Below are 25,882 nucleotides of genomic sequence, written 5' to 3' on the forward strand. Positions count from 1 at the left end.
TACTAGACAGTTAACAAACATGTATAGTTCAATAATACAATTTAAGAATTTTGTAAACTATTGTTTTTTTTTTTTTCAATTTACTTAAGTGTTTCACTATTATTGTGCTCTTCACTTACTTTTGGGCAATATAAAAATAGAACACCTAATATTTATTCATAGTTACTGGTAGATTAATGAAGTATCTCGTATATAATACTTTTAGATCACGTTGTATAAACGTAAATTCTGAATCTAAAATAGTACTGTATTATTATAATAAAGTCATACTATTTTCACAGTAAGTAATTGATTTATTCTTAAAGATTGTTCATTGTTATCGTGATGAATCCTCAATGTCATATATTATTGAATTAACACGTATGCCTCACATTAAAAATTCCACTGCAATTTTAAATCATTTACTGAGAACCTCTTAACTCGTTCTAACCTTATTAACACCTCCCGGTCAATTGATTAACAGGAAAAGTGCAACAAATAAGATTTCATCGTAACCTGTATAATGTACCTATATCGTTGTTGCAGTGGAGCAGTCTCGATTCAAACAGTGCTCGCGAGGAAGTGTTCTTACGTGACAACGATCGTTACAGAAAATAATATTGACTACATTTTATTTTAACGTTGATTAAGTGATTCTGAAAAGGAGTGAAAAACTCTAAAACGATTTGTTATGTGAATTTTTGTTTGTTTTGTTTTGAGGATATAATTATATATTATATATATAAATTGATATAATTTCTTTCCACCTATAGAATTGACAGTTAAATAAAGTGATTAAATCAAATTACATTATTTATTAGAGTACTCATAGGTTTATCATAAAACACAAATCTATAATATGTGCCGATTAACAGTTAATTATCAATTTTGTTACCCATTACTTTTACGTACACATTTCGTAGCTTGTTTTTTTTATTTTTTACAAAACTGTTTAATTACATAATATATAGTTATTATGGATAATAGGATATAATAATGAAAATGGTGTCTTAATTTGTCGTACATAAAAAAATATGTTTCTTCGGTATTGTAGGGCCTTACCCCATGATCGTGCTACCAGTGGCAGGCGGATATTGGGCTGATGGCGCGGAGCACGAAGGGGCGCCTGCCCTTCCTCCAAGAGCTGCATGGCGAGCCAAATTCGAGACTGATGACACCGCGAAATGCTATCGAAGATTCTTCGTCGGGAGGGTAAGCTATACTACTTTATCTTACATACAGATAATTGCACGCGGCGGGCAGATGTAAAAGACTATTCCAAAATCTATTATTACCTACTGACTTCGAAAACAATAAAAACAATATTTTTTTACATATTGAACATTTAATCAGTTTTGAGTGACATCCCTCTCCGGAGCCCACGTAATCTCATTTTTCAATATATAAATAATTACGTACAAAAATTTTAAATATCACAGAATTATAGCTATTAGAAAAAAATCCATCGGATTACAAATTAGTAACATGCACCATACCTAATTACGACGAAAATAACCAATAACTGTCCGTCTGATATGTTTATTGATTTCGTATCGGCGATCATTTTTTGTGATTTTGAATCAAACGTATTATCAATAGGTGTTAATATTTTAGATGTAACGTACTTGAGATATGGAATGTTGCATTCTTGAATCTTGTGAGTCGTTGAACTAAAAAAATAGTTTAATAAATAATATTTTTGATTTGAATACCTATCTACAGAAATACGTAAACAATGACGAAATCAAAATTAGTATGCCACACTAAAATATAATATAATAAACTATTTCTTTGAGACACAAGATTTAAGAATGTAACATTCTACACTGGAAAAAATCATTTTGTAGAGAAAAATATGACACCCATTTATAACGCAAATATAACACACATTATAATGCAATTCGATTAGCATTTCATGTAACAACTACTAGTTTAAATCGTCATAATTTAGTAAGATGCCCGTAGCTTAATTGGAAAATCATACTAGCGCGAATCCAGCAGATACAGGTTCACATCCCATCGGGTGTCGTATTTTTTCTACAAAATGTTTTTTTCTAGTGTATAAATGCATGATAAGTTTTCCAATTTTGTATGCTAAAATATAATACCCATAAACACTTATATTTAAGTTTTAAATAACCCATGAGCATTCAGTCCCGTAGTTTATGTTCAGGATTCATTTAAAACACCCCTGTATTTATATTATCATCTTACAGCGAGTTCTTCGTAATAATGTCATTCTTCGAATGCTTAATTTCGAGTCCATAGGATGTCTGTTTAGATTGTTTCCTCTATTATTATCCAATCTTGTAATTATCGCCCCGAAGTTTCATTAACTTATTTATATTTAAACTGTTGGGTAAATTTAGATGCAGTCTGTTTTCTGGAGACCATTATGACATGGATGACGTAATTGGTCTAAAATAAATCTTTCAGAATGTTGGTATATTAAAAAAAATACTACATTAATTAGACGATACGTATTGTTATGTGTACCGAATACCGATGTTAAATACGAGTACATATGCGAATTTTACGGCAGTCATTTTATGCTAATATTAAAAGAATTTAGTTCTTCACTCGTTATTTTACGATATTACTATTCACGTTATTTCAATTCCCCCCATACATTATAATATTTTTTTTCAGCGTGTGAAGAAATTTATATCTACAAAAAAGATACACAAAAAAAGCTCCACCAAACATTATTGTCTAGTTATCGTGCCAAGACAATATACACGTACAACACAATTTATGGTTTATCAATAATCAGATACAACACAAAACATTTTGTGGAGTTAACCTTTTAAGTTTTATGTAGCAACCTTATATAATAAATTAATCATTTTCGTGTTGGAAACCCTCCCATGCTTTTAAAAGCGAAATAATAAATCACCAACGGAATGCTCGTAGACTCTGCAAGAATTTGTTTATGGTGTGTTTTGAGTGTTAGCTAATTTCTTGGTGTTAAGGACATACATACGCATAATAATAGAGTAATATCAACCATAGTAGACCGAACAACGAATAAACTCACTGTATATGCTTGCTTGTGAATGTTTATGCCTACAATCTGTTTTTTTTTTTGCGAAATATCGACTGGTCAAAGAGTGTGTAAAAAGTAGTCTGCAAATGTCTAAAGAAAAAATACCACTGCTGACCTTGATAACGATTAGGGGATCTAACTAAAACTTTTTAACAATCGATATTTAAAATGTTATATTTTTGGGCTGTGTATTGACGATTTATGGTCTATTGTTTGTATCTATATTTATCGTATGAAAAGTTATCCTAGTGAAATTAGCACAAATAATTTTATTATTCAATATTTATGCTATGTGTATGTAGCTTGAGGTGATGTTTATTTGTAGGGATGCTGTTGAAAAAAACATACATATTATATACCTACCATTTGCTAAAAATATCTGCTTTTTTGTAACTAAGTGCCTAATTGAATCTTGGCGGGTTGTCAATGGAGTGGTATGGTTTGCCGTGTTTCAGACTGGTAGTTTTGATATAGGTATTCTAAAAATATTTACGTAACATTATTAGTAATATATAACATTAAGAAGAATTTTAGATAAGTAAGATTTGCCATTAACAATACGACAATAAATACGTTCATAACTTTATAGATTATTTCTGACCATACTCCGTATCTACAGCATCTATGAACCGTACGTCACTGACTAACCAATGTGTAAATTATAAAACCGGTCATAATTAGTTGTTTGACTACGGTGAACATATTCTATCATTAAATGATACTGGAAGTACAAGTTGGTTCATTGCCATCATCATCGTCAGCCACTACTTGATGAAAGCCTCCGCTAGCTCCTTCCACTCTTTTCAGCCCCTAGTTCTACACTTATACGTAAATCCGCCAATCTTACTTCAAGTTCAACGATCCAGCGGTTTGTATTCCTGTGATTGTTTAGTAAAAATTGTAATTTAACGGTTGTCCACTTGCTTGCTGACATATCTGGTTCATTGCCATTTCATCAGCTAGGCGACCTCCATCACATCGCGTGGTCTTGCCTGCCTCCTTATATATTGGTTTCTTTTTTTGGTCTTTCCGTGTTACATATACCCAACATGCGTATATATCCACTATTCTGTCATAATATGTACCTATATTATGTATTTTAAAGTATATTGAATAAAATATCATTTCCACAACTGCTGAGCTTAGAACTCTCAGTAAAATAAAATTATTACACGTCTTTGTAGTAAATTTAATCACCCATATTAACATAGTATACTCGTACAATAAACGCGGGAATAAATAATATAATAATTTAAAATAGCTTTCATGGTTATGTTTTCACATTAGAATAATAAATAGTGCATGTCGTATTGGGTATTTGATCAAATTGTGCATCTTCATATCGTAGACAAGATTTTTTATAATCTGAAGAGAAAATTATATAATATAGCATATATATATTGCAGTTAATTTGTAATAAAGTGATCGCTCTTAATTTCTCACTATTAATGTACCTACATTATTATGTCGTATCTTAATAGTAATTGCAATAATTGAAGACTTCGCCAGAACAACGCCGGAAATAAGATCACTGTACATCAAATTACGCACATTTCGATGAAATTTGTTAAATAATATAACATTGCAATTTATAATAGGTATATTAAAAATACACATTGAATAGTATTTTTTCATCATTAGATGAATTAAACAGATTTTTAATTCTTATAAAATGACCAAAATATGCCAATACAGCGGTGTTCGGGTGACGTCTTCAACCATTCTATTTTATTAATATATTTTTCGGTGATGGGATTGTTTTGTCTGAAAACAGTTTCCAGAAAAACGCTTCATACTGCTTTAAAAAATTTGTTGCCTGGCAGGTTTCTCGTGGTATTTATTTTTCCTAAATCTTGGCTAGATAGGTCGTGGATTTGGCACGCAGCTGGAATATAGATATCCCAGTGGAGTCTTAAAAGGTCAGCAGATAGGTAAAATATCTGATAGTTTTTACATTTTTTGTACAGTATTTGAAAACAAAAATGATTTGAGCAATACTATAGCAACCTTTGAATGTACTAATAAATTTCCGAGATATTCGTATAATAATTTATATTCATTAATACTAGCTAACATACAAGCTTTATTGTTCATAACATGTTTGCGGTAAAAAGTCCACCAATAACAAGAGATTATTATTATTTGTCAATCAAAATAATTTTAATAGTGACGTTCAAATTAATTGGTATCATTAATTTCAATTAATAGACACATTTTTGTGAAGACGATCACAATTTTTTTTTAATATTTAGATGATTATTTTTACATATCGTACATTACAATATTATATTTCAACTAGTGGGGCTCTGTCTCCTTGGGGGTCTAGGACGATTTGGCACCGGGACAACTGGACGCCACGGAATTCGAAAATAAATAGACGTTAGGTACTTATAGGTACTTAAAAAAATATTTCATATTATTATTTATATTTAAATGATTATATAGTGATTTAATAGTTGGTGAGAATGTAAATATGCAGACTTAAATAATGATTTAATCGTGCATATGTTTAAGTTCCAACGAAAAAAGAGTTTTTTTATTTTATATAAAGCCTTAGGCATGGTAATTCTCAATCCGCAATAAAGAATACATTATGTTAATAGTAAAATGAATTAAAACTACTAAGTAGTAGATAGAAACTCATTAAAATACCTCGTTTACGTTATGTATCCGTGTCTACGACAGTGCGGCGTCCAATTGTCCGGAGTCCAGTCGTCCCATTCCCCTCCTTGGTCGTCTTCAGCCTCTCACGCCAGAGTCCCTATCCACCCTTCTCCATACGCGCAGAATGACGACACATACTAATGCAATGTTTAAGTTCCATCCATCAACTCGAAAATTAAATCGACGATAAGCATGATACATTTTTTATTTCTATTTGCAAGCCAACCGTGAGAAATATATCGATATAAATCATACTATTATAACAAAAGGTATTTTTGAAGACCGCCCCCCAACTTTTTATATAATGTATTGTCATCGCATTATTTCGCAACGTTTCTGTGTATACTGAAAATAGGCGAAAATTTAGTTCAATATAGAAACTTCAAACGGTATATTATTTTCAACTATAGGTGCGACGAAATTTCGGATTCGCTGCCAATCGGAGAGCGTTAGTCGAGCTGTGAACACGTCAATTTGTTTTGTGATGGCGTCGGGGGAATTAATTCTTAAATCGTGTAAAGATGACTAAAAAACGTTACCCATTTACTAGAAAAAGAAAACATGTCAATAAATATATTATTATTATTATTATTATTACTAATAGAATAATAAACATTAGATTAAATGGACGCATGCTAAATTTTTATGACAAATTATGTTTTGTTCTGCACGCGTCGTTTGCACAATCTTCGCGTCGCGTAGTCACGATCATTTTAGACCGTGCCCCAGCTGACGTATAGCCTTAACAGAAAAAAACAGATTTTAGCTTATCTCTTTATAATTCATTTACTTTATTATGTTAACAAATTCCTTTCAACGCCACTGATATTCCCGATGTATGGCCTATACTTCACGTGGACAGAAGGAGTACGTTTCTCCGAAAACACTTGCCAAGTAAATAGGGTGGTACTTTCTTTCTAAAACAACCTTATAAATAAAAGGTAGTAAGCGTGGGGGTGAAACTGATTGCGTGCCTGATGCAATTTACCCTCGATAGGTCAAAGGTAGCTAAAAAATAATCCGTATTTTATTTTCCTTGAAGTTTAAAGTTTTTTTAATGAGCATGCCGTGATTAATATGCTTCACTGATCTGCAACAAATTTTAGTTATCGTGTATTAGGAAAACATTTCATTAGCTTTTTAGTCAAATTAAATAGGTATATAATAAAACACACACATATAACAAGTAATAATAATTAATTTCATACTACACGGACATCATGGGGTTTTCATAATGAAGAATAATCACTGAGACTTCACGGTTTCAGTTAACTGTATTTTATGACAGACAAACTGTATATTTTGGCCATATCTCTTTTCCACTTACTTTTAACACCACTAGATAGGTTGTCATAAAGTAATGGTAGGTTAATAGGTGAACTTTGTGGTTTGTATAGTTCAGTAGTGCACAATCTATTTGAGATACAGGCCAATTTATCCATTTTACAACGTTTTTATTAGCTCGTATTCTTGTTTGTCCGGTGGTTGTTTGTCCAGTACAAATCTTCCAATCGATTTTTAACTAACTTCCCGACTAGCAAGACATTTGAAACTTTAAGAATATATCAGAACACGATGCCAATACATTATTTTAATAATTTTAGCGATCTTTAAGCAGAATTGAATTCATTTTCAGTTAATTCTATTTTGAATGGAAACTTATTTCAGAAAAATGCGTAAAAAGTAAAAGACTATTATTGGTTGCTAAGGGGGTGGCTTAACAACTAAATTATTAATATATACGTGCGTTCCTATGGAAATCAAGATGAAATGTCAAAATGACATTTCAGTATTCTATATTTGTTTGTTTTTTATTTACTTCATATCAAGTGCAAGTTTGAGCATATTGAGCATATTGAGCATAATAATTCAACAGAAAATTTAAAAACGTTGTATATAAAAAGTTCTTTTTATCTTGTAATTATTCTTCTTCATTTTCACGGACCGCAGTGGGTAAAAGTGTTGAAAAATAATGAAAATAATGTTATACTAGATAAGACATACATTTTATTATTTTTAATTTAATAGGTACATATCAGCAAATCGAATCACTATTCACTCTGAATTACGTACATATGTATATGCACGATAGAACTGAGTAATATAAAATTAGAATTATGTCGTATTTAATACAGAATTTGGTGATGAAGTACTTGCTATTTATACGGGCCATGGTTTGTACATCACTGGATAGTTACAGCATAGTAGGTACGTAACTATTTCAATATATGAATGTACATATTTTTAGGGAAATTTTTAACTCAAATAATTACTTTTCTGTATAAACAATATTGTCGGTTGGCAAGATTTCTAAATGGGACTTTATTTTTATTATTGCCGTGTTATCTAGTTTTATGGCAAAATTTCCATGAATAGAACTTACAACAGTTACGAATAAATTGCTTTTACACAAAGGGTCATTTTTTCCTGAATAATTAATTGTTATTCTTAACAACGCAGTTTGTTTTAACTGGCCATTATTTCTAGTACCGCGGTCATTTTTACTACATTTATCTATTAACACTATCGCTGTTTTACGATGGTAAATTTGCATATTATTTTATCTTACAAAGCGAACAATGGAACCGTTGTTTTTACATATCCTTGGACAAAAACTTTCGGCAAAGTTTTTATGTAACGCTATTTTCTAAATCATCTATTTCAATGATATCCAAACACAAACAAAAGTTTTTCCTAAAAATATTTGATAATTTTGTCGGAAATGCTTCGAAATTTTAAAAATCAGAAAACTAATATGAAAAAAGTATAGTAAGTAATATCGTGTGTAGTCAGTTGTCATTGATATTAGAAAAGGAAATTTTCAAAGTGAGATACTCCTGTAAACTCCTGTAAAATTTCAAATTAAAAAGAGGTGCTAGCATGATGTATGTTTTAGAAACACTTTATAATTAATACAAATATTTTTTTATATATAGTACAGTATTCTTAGTAAATAATTAACTAAATTTTCTATCTTACAGGTGTATATTCCCATATAGGTACCACGTACGTTATCAATTTAACTCTAATTTATTTATGTGTCAAACAATATTGAATCACAATAAACGTCGCTAATGAATGGAGGTCAATACTATAAAAGGCTTTCAAAGATAACCAGTGAAACTTTTCCAAATATGAAATCATACGGCATTATAGCGAGCAAAATGTGTTAAGTAACTACGTATATATTTAAATCAAACGCATATTTTTATTAGAGAGGTTTTTTTGTATATCAAATAGTATAATTATTACGTTAAATTTTTTGTTATATGTTTACTGCACCGTGTGGCAGATTTAAAATGGAAACTGAGTTCCCGAACTCTGCAAAAGAAAAAGGTCAAGGTTTTTCATTACGTGTAATTTAGGCATTGTGATCATATATGACCGTGAGCCTTAATTTCGATAGAAATTTCTGTAGCATAGCCTGTATATTATTTAAACATAACACTTAAGTAGCCTGAAGTAATGTACTGTGTTATTTATTTTACCAATTATTATTTAGTGTTTCGTTCCATCATAATAATCGACTCTTAAACTGACTTAATCTCGATTTTGGAAATCAGATAGTTAAAATGATTATGTGTACTCGTCAACATCCGTTTTAATCTCCGGGTTGGTTAACCACGCATTAAGATAACCTTTGCACAAGAGATCATTAAATTGTCTCATATCGAACAGTGTTTACAGTGCTCGTGAGTTAATAGTTAAATAATTATCCATCAATTGTATAGATCGATCATTACTTTTTTACGATTCAATCACTAAGAGTAGCCTAGGTATCTATTTCCGTATAATATTAGCAATATTCAATTCACTGTTATAGATTCAAAATGTTATATTACACATCTACATTTGTTCACGACGATAATAAAAAACACAAAAATACTTGTTTCTAAAGAATATATATATGCATATTATGTAAGTACGTTGCACCGATCAAAGCACATCCCTACTTATTATATTTTGTAGTAGGGTATTGGCTCTTCAATCTGGTGTTGATCTTAGCTACTTCCAAGATAGCTCGCCACGACTCGCTGCATAATTCTCTACCATAGAGTTTAGTACCACATAGCGGATTAGTACCACATAACATATTAGTAATTGTTCCCTGTCCAGTACGATTGCGTAAACTGATAAACAGTGAGCACGTAACAGATTAATAAATACAATTCAGATAGGCTATAAATACACTACATTTTGAAGCAGGGTTTTGAGTATCCTACGAAAATTAAACACAGATTATAGACATGCAACAGTGCGTGTTGCAGCCTTCAAATACACAATTATTGAATGAATGTCAGTGCATAAACCGAGAACAGTTCAGAACGAAGGACAAGCTTAGAATGACGTATTCTTGACATCCATATTCTTACACATTCGAGATCGGTTGCCTGTTACTACACACCCTTTAGGTATTCCAGTTTCCATTAATTCTTTGTTCCCTGATAGTGAGTCATCATGTAGGATCAATTATTATTCTTTTCCGGGTTCGTCGTCATTAATATTTTTGGTGGATGCATTTTTCCACCCTTTCGATGTAACCCGTTCATCGCAAATAGGTGATGGACCTCTGACAACTATACCTCATCCGCTAGACGTTATTTTCTTGTATCGATCCAAAAAATCTTTAGGTAGGGAAGGGAAATCATTTCGAAACAAAAGTATTGGTATTGGTATAGAATACAGGTTCTCCCAACGCGTATCGATATTGGTAGTTTCGTATCAATACTTTTTTGCCATCCTTAGGTGTAGCTGTAGGGAAACAATAATATCATATAAGTATCCATGCTATTAAAATGTATTAGTGTTGTGTAAATACGTAAGATTTCACGACCGCTAGTTTGTGACCTTAGTATGGATTTAATGTCAAATAAAAAATGTTCTATGAGTCCAGTGATGCCAACCGTACTATAATTATAGTACAATACTATAATTTTGATTTCGCGAAAAATGTAAAATACTATAATTTTACGCCAAATATACCAAAATACTATAATTTTAAAGGATTTAAGACGAAAAATGTTCCTGTACTATATATTTTTTAGAAATACTATAATTTTTACGCCTTTGTACTATAATTAGCATAGAAAAATATGGCAACACTGTGTGAGTCATATTATTTACTCTTCACTAGCAGTCCACATCGTCTTTCTGGTTTATGGGGTCAATATTTCGGAAATTAATAGAGCCTGGTTAATATTTCCTATTTGTTCGATTGGGATTTGATTAGTTAAGTACATTTTAACATCACTGTTTGATCTGCGATCTTTATCGAAGCGTCTATTCTGTTGATTGCTTTGTGTAGCGTTTACCTAAATCGATTTTGGTATGTTTTATTTACATGTCTACACTAAAAATAATTGCCTTATTTTGGAAAAAATTTATTGCTTATAATATATTATTTCACTGTCTAAAAAACATATTCATGTTATTGTATCAAGATGATCTTGTTAATTGTTTTATTTCCTGTGAAAATTCTACATGCCGACTGGCAAATTGCTCAAATATCATCTGCATGTTTTACCGCAAACAGGTTATAAACATGAAAATAAAGCTTTGTTGTCCGAAAATGTACGTGAGAAAAATACAAATTTACTTTCATTATCAAAAGATTTCCAGAACACGATAGTCCTCGCTTATCGCATTTTTTATCCGAATGCAAATTTATTTTAACAAAACTGGTGCTTGGTAAATTTATAAAATGTTTTCTGATGTTGTGTCGGAAAATAAACGAAATAGAAAATTAATTCACAGTACCTACTAAAAATTTAATGCCTTTATCTTTAGAAATATAATAAATTATTATATACACGAGTAGGTATACCAAAAAGTGACGGCATAAATAATTTATTTCATAATCTCTTTGGTTAAGGGGGGACATGCTCGTCGAAGGTCAAAATTGAGTTTTTATTGTATATTCAAACCATGATCCTGGACACTCCTTAAACGTTGTAGATGATCTATTTATATAATTTTGAAGCCTTATTATCCTTTATAGTTATTTTAAACATTTGATGACTGCATGAAGTATTTTTGTTACATAAAATAGTATTCTTTTAAACCTCTCGCTCTAATGTTTTAGAATATAGTCATATTTCGGTACATAACTGTGCAGTGGTGTTAAGATTTTTTACATTTATTAATTTTTAAACGCATTTATAAAACCATAAGCATAATTTATTACGAGATAAGTTTTGTAAAATATTCACGATAAAAAATTATATTGATAATCTCTGTGATCCCAAATTTGACAAGAATTAGGCATTTTATTATTCAAAAAATCGGCAAGATTAACACATTTCAAGATGATTCTAAAGATATTTAATATAAGCTATGTCTTTGACCATTCAAGTGTGATAAACATCTTATGAATAATGATTGCTTTATAATAATTATTGACCTAATAATAAGGTAGTGTTTTTTTGAAATACGCCATTTCTTTTGTCATTCCCCAGTGGTTAACCTACAACATACGGCCGTAGCCATAAATTTACAAACTATAATTGAAGTAGGGAGTAAAATGATATTGACGCGCGTGTTTGAACATGTACCGTTTTAAAAAAAATAAAAATAAATTCGGTTAGGTACATGTTCAAACACGCGCGTTAACATAATTTTACTCCCTACTTTAATTATAGTTTGTCATTTTATGGCTACGGCCGTATGTTGTAGCTTAACCACTAGGGAATGACAAAAGAAATGGCGTATTTCAAAAAAACACTACCTTATTCTTAGGTCAATAATTATTATAAAGCAATCATTATTCATAAGATTTTTATCACACTTGAATGGTCAAAGACATAGCTTATAATAAATATCTTTAGAATCATCTTCAAATGTGTTAATCTTGCCGATTTTTTGAATAATAAAATGCCTAATTCTTGTCAAATTTGGGATCACAGAGATTATCAAAATATTTTTTTATCGTGAATATTTTACAAAAATTATCTCGTAATAAATTATACTAATGGGTTTATAAATGCGTTTAAAAATTAATAAACGTAAAAAATTTTAACACCACTGCACAGTTCTGTACCGAAATATGACTATATTCTAAAACATTAGAGCGAGAGGTTTAAAAGAATACTATTTTATGTAACAAAAATACTTCATGCAGTCATCAAATGTTTAAAATAACTATAAAGGATAATAAGGCTTCAAAATTATATAAATAGATTATCTACAACGTTTAAGGAGTGTCCAGGATCATGGTTTGAAAATACAATAAAAACTCAATTTTGACCTTCGACGAGCATGTCCCCCCTTAATAATGATTATCCCTAATACCTTACCCAAATATTTACAAAACAGATTGTAATATTTAAATGAGCGATATATTCCAGATATAATCCTGTTACGTTTAGCGTATAAATTATATACGATAAGTAATAAATTATTATTGAACATTAGATTGCTCGATTTTTTTCGATTCGAGAAATTATCATTTCTTGAGAAATTATTAATGAGAATCTCGGGAATTCAATATTTTTTTTACCAAGAAAAAAATACATTCGGAAATAGCATTCCCAACTTATTGTTTTTCTTGCCATGATAATATAGCGTTTTAGCCGGAAGACTTAACATATTATAACAGAAGCTGTCGATTTTGAGTCTGGTTCTGAAACAAATATCAACTTTTCGCATTCAAGAATTGTCATGACAAAAAATTCAATCACAATAACCTTTTTGACTTCTAGTTAAACTGATAAGCGTGCCCCTATTTTATCACCACCGTTTTTACTTTCTCCAACAACTCTCTCCATCTTTGCTTCTTTCTTGCTGCTTTCAAATTCCGTACCATTAGGTATTTAATATTTTTTGACTGCCTGTTTTCGTCTCATTGGATTATTCGACTTCCGATATATTATCTTTGCCGCTATATTGTCGTTCGTAAGGTGAATATGACCTAGTCTGAGCAATCTCGATTGGACTGCAGAATATTCGTACAGGTTACCGCATTTTATTCGAAAATAATCAATAACTAGCACACTCATCGTAATTCGCAATTCAATGCCCAGGTCTGAATGTAGTCTACTATGGTACAGACTGTAGAGCACAGCATAGAATCTTCTCCAATAGATACTGTTTCTGATTGGCTCATGCATACATACGGCTGAGGGTTTGGTTTCAAACATGTTTAGGGATTGTTAATTTTTTTAAATGAATGTCTAAGTTTTTGTATGGGAGAGCATAAGTTTTATATGCATTGTGAAGCGTGCGTTTAGTTCGACGAAATGTATCAGTAGCATTTGTTTTGGCTTACATGATTCTCTTGTATATTATGTACAGTGTTGCTAACTGTCATTCATGAAAATATGCCAGACAGGGCAAGAAAATAAGCTAGTAGGCAGAAAAAAATGCCAGGTTTTCACAATATTAAAAAGAAACTAGCATTTCAAAAAGTAAGTCATAAATATGGACATTGTTTTCACGATATCAAAATTATTGAAGAACTTATTGTTTTGCAACTAACAAATAATCCATACAACTAAAAATAATGTATGTGCAAAATTTAGACATCACTTCAATTTAATATCGTATGTTACATTTATTTATTTTATTAAGTTAGGTCAGCGTGTTGATTTTAAAGCAAATTTTGTTATATTCCAGCCTTTTTATGAGAATTTTAAAGCTGTTTGCGGTGTCGAAAAATACTAGTTTTAACGCCATATGCCAGATGCGTATTTTGCAAGCTAGATGCAAAAATGCTAGATCTGGCAAGAAAAACGTTAAGTTGGCAACGGTGATTGTGCCCTCTTTAGCGTAAGTAATTTGTCAGATTTGTCCTCGTTTCTATTTAATAACAAACTGTGGTAGGTATCCAATAAACAATTCATGTAATGAATTAAGGATGAAGGTTTTTTTTTTACTAAAATGATGATTTTATGGCGTGATCTTCGGTCATTAAATGTCGACTTTGTAGTTTCCACCTTCGACTTAATGAAAGCTTTAACGCCTAAAGTGGTTCATAATATTTCACACTACTTTATATCGCTGACATATCAAAGTCAAACAATGTTTTTGTTCAAACTCATTATTATTGAAAACACGATTTATCAAGCCAGGGTAATAATAACTACGGTAGTCAAATATGTCCATAACTCTCTTCTTTCATACAGATAATCATTTTAATTCGCACGTCAAATGCTGGAAAACAATGGCATGTTAATTTTCAACATGCTTTATTGCCAGATTACTATATTTACACGAAAGGAATTATTAGATGAGTATGGGAAAATATTGACACGCCCACAGAACACACTTTTAGGTGACTAGACACACATTTTGATAACATGGAAACAAATATTAAATTAACAGTAAATACACATAAACGTACAATTTTTGATAAATAAATAAAGAAATATGTAGGTAGGGACTTTAATGATATTTACAGTAAATGCGCCGTAAGAAGCTTTTATATTATATTATATTACTCTGTCACGTTCCAGCCTAGGGGGGTAGGCCGACCATACGGCGACTCCATTTTCCTCCGCCCGGCACCATGTTCCGAGCTTCGTGTCATGTAATCCATGTAGTGCGTAAATCCCTCTTCTAGTATCGCTGCATCGTGAGAGGTTATTATTTGAAAATATAAATATTAATACACTTTTATTTTATTATTATGTTCACAGCATTTATGCATTTGAATGGTACACGTCAAAACTAGGCTCATTGATTTTTTTTTAAATTTTTGAGATTTAAATGCCGATTTGTCCAACAGAGAAAGTACTGAAGAATGGTATCATTAAAACTAGAAAAAACGATTCCCTTAAATGAAGGGAGAAGAAAGTGTAGTCAAGGTAAAAATCAGCTCATTGTGTATAAAACTGCACAAAAAGTAGGATATTATGTTTTTATTACTTTTTTTACACTTTTATTATATTTCAAAATAAATCAGAAATTGCTCTCCTGCAATGTTATCATTTTGTTGACGACCCAGTTTTTGCCATGTGCCCTTAATTTGTATCACAATCAATCAAAAACTATTATAGTAGGTGTGAGGAAACATTGAATGATCAGTTCACACCCTGTCTAAAAAAATTCTATCTGAAATTTCCGTACAGATGAATAACTGCAATATTAGTTAGTCAGGTTTGATCTACATTAAAATTAACATTTCTTCACGTAGGTAGACAGACTATGTAGTACATATATCTTATTAGAAACATTACAAATTATTATTTTTTTACTAGTATCAAGATATTATGAAATTTAGTGTAAAAAAATCATTAAAAATAGCAGAGTACAGAGATCATGAATAACAGTAACTTTTGCTATATTTTGCTGATAGTTTACTTTTAAATTAATTTACGTAATTACTAGTATGTGCCTTAGTAGGTATTTTCATGAGTAATTAATTAATGGTTAAAAAACTTAAATAATATGTTGAATAGTAATTCATCTTAACACAGTTTTATTGCCAATAATTTAATCTCTTGGGCTGAAACATTGTTTCGGTGGCACAACATTTCCACCATAATAAACCCCGACCTCAGAAGCCCTCGTGTTTCGCTTCCCACACAATTAATTAGCATTTTACAAGTCGGCTCATACGACTGCATTAGAATATTTCATTATTTTTTCGTTAACAACTCGTAATTATCCACGTGTAATAAAATACAAGCACCTATGTACTAGAGCAATTTTTCATTGTTCTCATTAACACGCGTGATGTTGCAAGGGAGATGTGATATACAAGCTGTACACTAATATTTCATACTTTAAGCTTATAATTATTTATTACCATATACCAGTGGCGACCGACTAATGGAAGGAGGTAAAATATTTGTTTGCAAAAAGAACAGTAGGTAACACACTTCAACAGTCTACTTATGACATTTATATACATAACTAACTGTTTAAAATGTGATGATTGACGACTATTAATTGCTGAATACACGCTACATAATACGACATACAAAAGCCATGACAATTTAAAATTTACCCGTGACATAAACCCGAAATCAATTGAAATCAAAATATTAACCCTACGTACATATTGATGAGCGCAGTGCGGTCTGGTCTCTCTCTCTCTCTTTAGGCGTCAATTACATTGAGCTTCTTTACGAGCTGTTTGTTGGCGAATTTATAATCTGCCTGTAAAGTCGCCCAGGTAATCATCGAACAAGCTAACAAGCAGGTTGTAAACACTCTACCGAGAAAAGTTGAAAGCCGGTCAACTTTACACGCTTCACGCCGGCGTTAGGGCCTTAAGGGTAAAAAAACGAACTACGTTCTGTCAAAATAGTCGCTGGTAGTCTGACTGATGGTCAGCGAATGGAAAGTTTTGTGTGTAATCATCAAATCGTAGTAGCTGAATCGCCCGCTTTTAAATTCGCCAACAAACAGCTCGTAAAGAAGCTCAATGTAATTGACGCTTTAGCGACGTAATATTAGCATCTTTACGAGATAATGGCGAGAAATTTGCAATTTGGTAAAGGATTTTGAATATATTTTTATTTTAGCATCAGACGTCACAATTTGATCTTATACATTTAAGCGTGTGGATTAAGAACGAATTTTAATCCATAAATTACATTTAAATCATAAACATGTATCTATTTGCACGCTTTGTGCCTATAGATAAAACGGAATTATAATTGTTTGGCATCTATTTTCCCATAATTTTATTAAAAAAAAAACGTAGATATATCTGTGGAAGCACAACTATATTTATTTTGGGTGACATAACCAGCATTAAATACTGTATTATACTTGTGATTAATTCTACTTACTATGTCTGGGGCCTGCGGCAGGTTAATAAAATAAAATAAAAAATCTTAGAAATAATCAGGGCCTGGTTTTGAAAACAAAGAGTTACGTTTTTTATTATTTTATTACCATGGGAGAATGGCGACGACTGACAAGACATAGATAGGCGTGGTCTTTTGAGAATTTTTGTTGTTTTTGGTGATTAAAGAATGATTTAGCGGCGTGAGGTGTGCGTGAATTATTCGGGTCATGACCGCGATTTTTTTTCTTCATCCGTACTAGTGAATCACTTTAAAAAAGGAATCGACGACGATCTACTTTTTATGAAGGTAAATTTTGAATTATTCACCTGTCATAGAAGAACATTAAAAATAAAATCGTATTAGCGTGATTCATAGCCGTATAAGTAAGAATGATCATGGGCTTACATTTTGTTTTTTAAACATTTGGGAAATTTTAGGTTAACGATAATGTCTCATAATAAAAGTAAATACATTTCGGGAATGTAGAGATATATTACGAAATTATTGCGCCGTATGTGAAAATTGCAGAATCCTACACAAATTTACTATTGGTTATTTTATACAATATCGTTATACAAAAATAATCTTTGTTTAAATAGTACACTTTATCTATGTACACACGATTGTGATTAACTAGTAAAATGTTTTAATTACATCATTTGATAGAATTGTATTTTTGAATAGTATAATGATAGTTATACAATATATTATATTTTATTCTACAAATTTCTTTCATTCACTAACTATTTCGCTTGAACATATCACGTTTATCGAGTTATGATAAGTGTCACGACTGAAATAGCAATCGACTAAAATACAAATTTGTGGAACTTACTATGATTTTATACTAGTTAATTTAGTAAAATTAAAGTGTATTTTAACCAATGACATATTAAATGGACGACTCACTTCATACCCGGCGCGCACGAGAAATTGTGCATGAAAGTCGTTCACAGATGTATAGGTAGATGTCACGTGACCATTGACGTATCCGTTTCCATTATGCGATACAAGCTTCGAGAATTTATAGTAATATAACCTTTATTGTAATGGCGTATTAGTGTCATGACTCATTGCGTTAGAAACAGATTCTCGGTTACTTACGACTTCTCGGAGATTAGACGCCAGTGAGCTCAGCGAATCACAGGCGACTGACTGTCCAATGGTTCCTGTCATTCAATTGCATTGAATAAACATTCATCAATATCTTAAAATGGCATTTTATAAATAATAAATAATACTAACACATGCAAAGTGATATCCCATCTTTCTTGGAGTGTTTAGTAGATTTTTTTACAATTTTTAACTAAGCACATTGGCATTTTGTAACACAATAATAACGGTGGAGTCGAAACCTGACAGTCAGAAGTTTTGTATGGGCAGACCCAGCGGTGTCGCCAGACCGCTTGCAAGCAGAATGTTCATTTGAGCGTAGGATACCGATATTAAAATATGAATTTCGCCATCCGGCAGACCCGTCACAAAGTGAGTGTCATTTTATTTTCTAGATGCTTCGTCCATATTAATGTCATTGATTTTAACTGTAGAACTCAGTTCATATCGATGTAATTAATGTTACTGTAAAAATTGAAAGCTTTTTTAATTTTTTTTCTATAGTTATTTTATATAAGCTTATCTTGGCGTAACCTGGAAGAACACGTTATAAATTATGATAAAGAGTTACATTTAAATTATAAATTGCCTTGCATCTTTATCAGTATTATTTTTTTCACTATCAATATGGTAGTTACTTAAGTAATGGTTTATCCCCATTGTTCTGAATGTACTGCTTTATTTTTTTAAAGGTTATACTGTGTATGCAACACCTTCATTTATTCGCGAAGCACCTGTCTACATCCGGTTCAGACGAGACCACTCGCAGGTTCATCCACTTCGACCCCTCCTTATGTAGATTTTTTTTTTGTTCAGAATAGTGCACAGAAAAAATCTTCAAAAGCGCGACTCGCACACTTCGCGACGCGTTCAAGTCTCCTCGTAGAGTTTCTGAATAAGGCCCACCCTTCGTCAGACTGACCTCACCCCCTTCAAATGTCACGTCACACACTTGCATTGTTATATTTCTATTGTGATATAAATTATGCATAGACAACGGATTTTTAAATGAACTTCACACGTTCCTATAATTTTGTAAGTACATCGAAATTCAATATACAGTTAAACACGCATACATACCTACATACATCTACGTATACCAGTGACCATCGTATTTCAAGTTATGAAACTATTTCAAAGTTCATGTAAGATAAATCATTATATTTTTAATATTGTGCATGCATTGCAATATTATTACGTGAAATTTTGGAGATTTGCTTTTGAGTCAATAGTTTTCTCGGCTTTCACATAATTGTTAATTATATCGACATCAATAAGCTAAAGGGGTGTTATTTTGTTTCGCAATTTTACATGTGGGTAATTTTGTTTCTTTTTGTATTTTCCATTAACTACTCTGTCAAAAAAAATGTAGTTTCGTCGCGGAATAATTATTCCTAACGCGCGTAAAGGTATTCTTAAAAATCTAAACTAAATAATTTAATCTTTTAGATTATTATTTTATGCCGTAAATCCCTAACGTCCTTTCCACCAATCATTAGATTGTTGTAAATTTGAATATTATCTAGTAAATGCTGACACAATTAAATAGATCACATATTGATTCAGCGTCCAGTTTATTAGTTATTTTTTCAATGAAAATACAAAAATAATTATTAGACACTTGAATTTTTTCACGTATTCTTATTAAATCTCATGTGTGTTCAAGAGGTTGCGCTACTTGCTAAGACGAAAAGATCTCAAATTGGCTGAAAACATGTGAAGTAGAAATTCTGCAGAATCTTTTGAAAACAGAAGATTTTTTATTCGTTTTATTCTATGTTTTAGCATGTAACCTATCTTATCGACTAAAACAAATTTATTCTACTCTCAACAAATGCGATTGTTCGCAAACTCGTGATTCGCGTTTAATACTTAATATGCCTTGTAGGCAAGCAATTCTCTCGGCAAAACTTAAATTGTATTGGTAAACTTCGTCAAGATTGATGGGCTTAGGCTTATTCGAGGCTACTAAATCAATTCCGACCTAAATAACTTTAACAAATCTACGGGAAACTTTTTTACTTTATTGTTATGTAACTCACAATACTATTATTAGACAGAAAAAAATGTAATGTCTAATGTACCTAACTACTCAACTTATCTTATGTAATCTAGTTGGTTTTTATCAATACAGTGTCCTTTACATACTTACTACATATCAGGTAACTCTAGATTTTACTTAAATTATTTCAAAGCATGCATTGCCGCTGATTCATATAAAACTACACGCACTACACGTACCTAATAATTAGTATAATAAATCTCAATTGAATATAGTATACGACAGAAAACAAAATGATAGATCATTGACTTATTTGCCAATATAATATTTTGTTTTAGATACCTACTCTTCGGTTAAATTATATTTCAACTAAATATTGCGTATTTTATAAGGTTCGCATCGTTTTCACAACCAATCCATTATTACCCTATTTAAATAACAATGCAAAGACACCATTTCTGCTGAAATATTAAGTATAATGAGTGATGGTAAATGTGGATTGAACATAAATAGCATGTGAATCTAACCCAGTTACGTGATTCAAACCCGCGATAATACCTAGCAGGAATCAAGCATTTTAACATCAGCTTCAGTTTGTAATACAGCAACGGGGATTCTGTTGGCATTTTCCTCAAAAATATTTTTAGAATGTATATATAAATTTGAATAAGCGTCCAATTATTTATATTTTCCTAGAATTATGCTGCATTAAAATTCACTAGGTTTGTCCTTATTTATAGTAGATTTTGATGTATTCATCCTTATATTATTATCATGTCCATTATGAAGTCTAAGCAAAATTTTAATAAAGTAACATTCTTTTACAAGCTCTTTATCTACGTATATAAAAATAGTTATTCTATTTCTTACATTAATTATCTAAAATGTAAATCGACAAGAATTCCTTAATATCTTAGAAATCGTGCTACAGTGACAGTAAAATAACCTATTTTTAGAACAAACGTGACAATATTTAAAAGTTTCTATCCCCGTGTAGGTTCTACTTGCCTAACATTTTAGTGGGAGGCAGGTATTCAAAGAATATTTTTACATATCCGTACTAGGTCTATGAATATTTTCTACATCATGCATTGTCTCGAATACCGCCAGCCGGAACAGTCACGTACAATCTTGGACACTTCTTTTATATTTTTCTTGTCTATATATGATTCTAAATTGCCATCATTTGGCTGCGGTTTATATTCATGTTGTCCGTGAGATTATCGAGGCTTTTGGCATTGTCAATGTCTATTTTTATTAGGACTTATACATAATATTTTGTATGTAACGTTCCGGAATGTTTGTTGTTTATTTTTTTAATAAAAGTTTAAACCATTCTAGAGAAATTATAATAGTGTACTAATCATACTAGGTAATAATATGTATATTAGGGAAGTATAACAATATGATATATATTACGATAATTTATTTATTGTGTCATTTTTTGAAATTATTTTGTAGCCTTTTATGTTCATTAAATTGTTGATAATTTTTAATTATAATTAGCAGTCAGGGTCAATCGACTGCTGGATGAAGACCTCCTTTGGCTATTTGGCTACTTCTAATCTTCTCGGTTCCTAGTTCTACGCTGCCACGTACATCCACCGAACTTTGAGTTCATCGATCCAACGGGTTTTAATGCGTCCCTGTCACCGCTGTATGACGCCAATTTCCGAGGAATATTGTCTTATAATGTTACCGATTTTATAAAATTAGGTTTTTTTTTAATCTTGTTTGGTTCACGTTTATAAAGATTAAATTATTTTTAATGACTGGACATCGATTGTATACGTTTTTAAACAATAGGTTGATGAGCCATCGTTTTGCTTTCTGTAATAGATTTATTTTGTATTTTATTACACATTAAAATAGACCACAATACAAACAATAACGTATAAATTTCATTACTTAAGCATGCTATGTAGGTAACATAATATAAATAGGTAATAATTCTACAAAAAACTTTGAATAGAGGATCTTCAACAATGCTGATTTATTTTGTATTGTTAAGTATTTGTGTTAGGAAACCCAACCGAGTAAAGTCTATAAATCTTCTCATATGAAATTTGGAAACATCGTTGTAAGTTGGTGCATTTTTTTTATTCCCATCGTAATACCGAGATTTTGTATGAAATCGGCAAACAATGAGAGAACAGCGAATATCTTCTCTGGATTTCCGGTACTATTTTCGAACCCGTTGACCCGCTTTATTGTTCCTCGTTCCTCGACTTAACGAGACCTCATTGGAAACTGTTTGAACTTTACAAAACCCCGAACGTTTTCCGTCTTCAGTATAATTTTTAATAGGGGCATTAAAGTCGGCAATAAACCGAATCGCTTCTGTAAGTTTTATGTTACCGCATTGGCTTATAATTGAATAAATTCCTATGTATATTTGGGACCCATTTAGTATTTTAAAATTTGCCATTACTTACATTTTACTGACACTTAAATGAATCATAAATCATAGAAATGAAAAGAAAACACCAAGGCAATGTCCAATAGCAATTACTGTCATAGTAAATATACCTACTGACCTAAAGAAATCTCTTAAATATTTCATCGTATAAATGCTTATATTATGCAATAGGTACTTTACCTAAATATTATATCACAACTAATATGTAACTTAAAGAATAGGCCTTAAAAATAACATTAAAAAGTATGAGCATTCAATAACATCAAAAGTAAAATTTACCTTTTATTAAAATCCAAAGAATTTTGAGTGGCCCTTTGAAATATTTACTGTTGTTTTTATTTAATAAAACGCATTTTTTTTGTAATACTTATTCCACTTTTAATCAAGAGATTAGGACCAGTTTCGTCCGCCTCAGAGGGACATTGAGTTGAAAATGTCCCTCTGAGGCGGACGAAACCGGTCCTAATCTCTTGATTAAAAGTGGAATAAGTACTACAAAAAATTGCGTTTTATTAAATAAAAACAACAATACAATGCAGTTCCACCATGAATTGACAGTTAACAAAATAAATGAAATATGTACGTACAATAAAAATGATGTTTCATTATTATTTAAGCACACTGACATGAATATATTATTATCTCTAAATGATTGAAATCATCCAAAATTCAATTAAGTCATTTGACTTACGTTCTACATATCGTTCAATCGGATTTGATACTTTGTAATTATGTTTTTGCATAATCCCTACATATAAGACATATATTATTCGTTTGTATGTCAGTTCTATTCAATAGATGCTGTGAAAGATGATAAATTGCTCCATTGTTAATCCGCCAGACATATGTACGTGCTATTTGTTCATGTTCTATTATTTACAAGTGATTTGATTAACCTTTATTGTCCAATCAACTTCAATCGTTTCAAGAATACATTTGAATAAATGATACACTTTTATTTATTGCGATTACATAACGTAGATAATTGGTAAAAATCAGCCGCTCATGATTACTGACAGTGTTATCACTCCCGATCAGTGATCACATCAATTTATAGCCGGTTTGTATTGTTATATAATATATTACATTTTACTCAAACATCATAAACATGTCGCACCGTGAGTGTAAAACCATAGCAAGTGCAAATTTTTCAATTTCGAGATTTAAATGCAAAACAACTGCAAAAGTCATAAACTTGATAATGTAAAATTGAAGTTACTGCAAACTTAAAAATTTTCATTAAAAAAGACAGATATTTGGGTTTTACAATACAAAGATTTACTTCCATTGTTAATGTAAAACCATAGTATCTGCAAATGATTATCCATGACTAATTGTGAAACCCGAGCATCAGACGCATTCTTTTGGTGAATGCAATGTGGCATTGTTTTTATTATTGTGATAGCAGGCAATTATTGAAATGATCAGTGTTAAGACTTTGATAACGCATCCAGACGTATTCTACAACACATTATTGTTTCCTTTGATTCAAGTAATGTAGTGCAGTGTATTTTGTTTTTATCAAATATGAGTTTAAGGATTCGAATGATGGTGGAATTAGCTTTAAAAGCTGAAAAACTTCTAAAAAGGTAAGACTTTGTGATAAATATTATACTAAAATGATATACAAAACTAACCTTAATATTATTATTGTTATGAAACTTATTATTATCGACTTATCTTATGTACCTATGTATTTATTTTATGCACCTACAATAATAAACTCTTTCAATTAACACAACAGTATATCAATCAGATCTATGATATTTTTGTTTTTGCAATGTTACAAGTTTTCAAAAATGTGACAAGTACATTTCCTGATGCTGAAGAACCCATGTTGGATATAGATAAGGATGCTGCTGGCTTGCAAGAGGAACAATACCCATTATAATATAAGCTTTTTTCAACCAAACAAGGACCTATGTGACTTTTGTGAAAAATATAAAAATTGCAGTAGCGAAGAGAAAAATATAATTCAAGTTAAATAATATATGACATTCATCAAAAAAAATAAACAATTATCGAGAACACAGAAGGCGAAAGACGAATAAATAGTATGTTGCTATAATCTGCAGGCCGTATTATCAACACCAAATGCCCAGATATCAGTGCTATATTATAAAAGAAAGCTTTCAACCTATAATTTTACCATCTTACACACATTAATAATAAAAATGGTTACTGTTTTGTTTAGCATGAAGGGACTACAAACAAAGGGGCCAATGCAATTGGTTCTTGTGTTGTAAAATTTTTGGAAGACCAATCAATTGGGAAGGAAGTAATTTTTTATTCGGATAATTGTGCCGGACAGAATAAAAATAAATTTATTACAGCAATGTATTTATACGCCGTCCAGAATTTTAATATCCCAAAAATCACACACAACTTTTTGGGCGTAGGACACACCTAGAACGAGTGTGACTCTATAACACTCTTGCATAGAGAAACAAAAAAATAGTCTTGAAGTCAGGTCCAATTTATATACCAATACAGTGGATTCCAGTGATTCACTGGAAATTGGCACTGACGAGATTTTTGATTTTCACAAGTTAGCAAATGAAATGGGCAATAATTTTCAACTCAACAAAAATAGTTAAAAGGTTAGTTGGGTAGACATTTGCGTTATTGAAGTGAGGAAAAACAATCCTTATTGCCTGTTCTATAAAAATAAGTATGAAACAGAAGTGTTTGATGTAATAAATATTAGAAAACGTCAGGGCGGACGTCAATCAGTACAATTTACACTACACAAAGCATTTATAAAACCACCTCGGATCACGGAAGCAAAATTAAATGACTTGATTTCCCTATGTTCATCAAAAGTGATACCAGAAATACACCACAATTTTTATAAAAAAAACTTTCATTTACACATTTAAATACAGATTCAGATAATAATTGACGTCGATAAAATTAATTATAAA

At 31.1% G+C, this 25,882-nt stretch overlaps 1 protein-coding gene across 6 annotated transcripts in view; it reads left to right on the plus strand.

The window, feature by feature from the left end:
• RapGAP1 (Rap GTPase activating protein 1) overlaps nt 1-25,882 on the plus strand; it is an 848,483-nt gene that overhangs the window by 753,986 nt on the left and 68,615 nt on the right. For all 6 annotated transcript variants that reach the window (XM_085952288.1, XM_085952291.1, XM_085952289.1 and 3 more), the window contains one exon: nt 1,034-1,191. In XM_085952288.1, the coding sequence (XP_085808414.1) occupies nt 1,034-1,191 (158 nt within the window). The remainder of the gene's footprint in view (nt 1-1,033; nt 1,192-25,882) is intronic.

The sequence above is a fragment of the Rhyacophila brunnea genome, unplaced genomic scaffold (assembly GCF_057557595.1).
Source record: "Rhyacophila brunnea isolate RB1 unplaced genomic scaffold, BYU_Rbru_1.0 scaffold_3, whole genome shotgun sequence".
Lineage (NCBI taxonomy): Eukaryota > Metazoa > Arthropoda > Insecta > Trichoptera > Rhyacophilidae > Rhyacophila > Rhyacophila brunnea.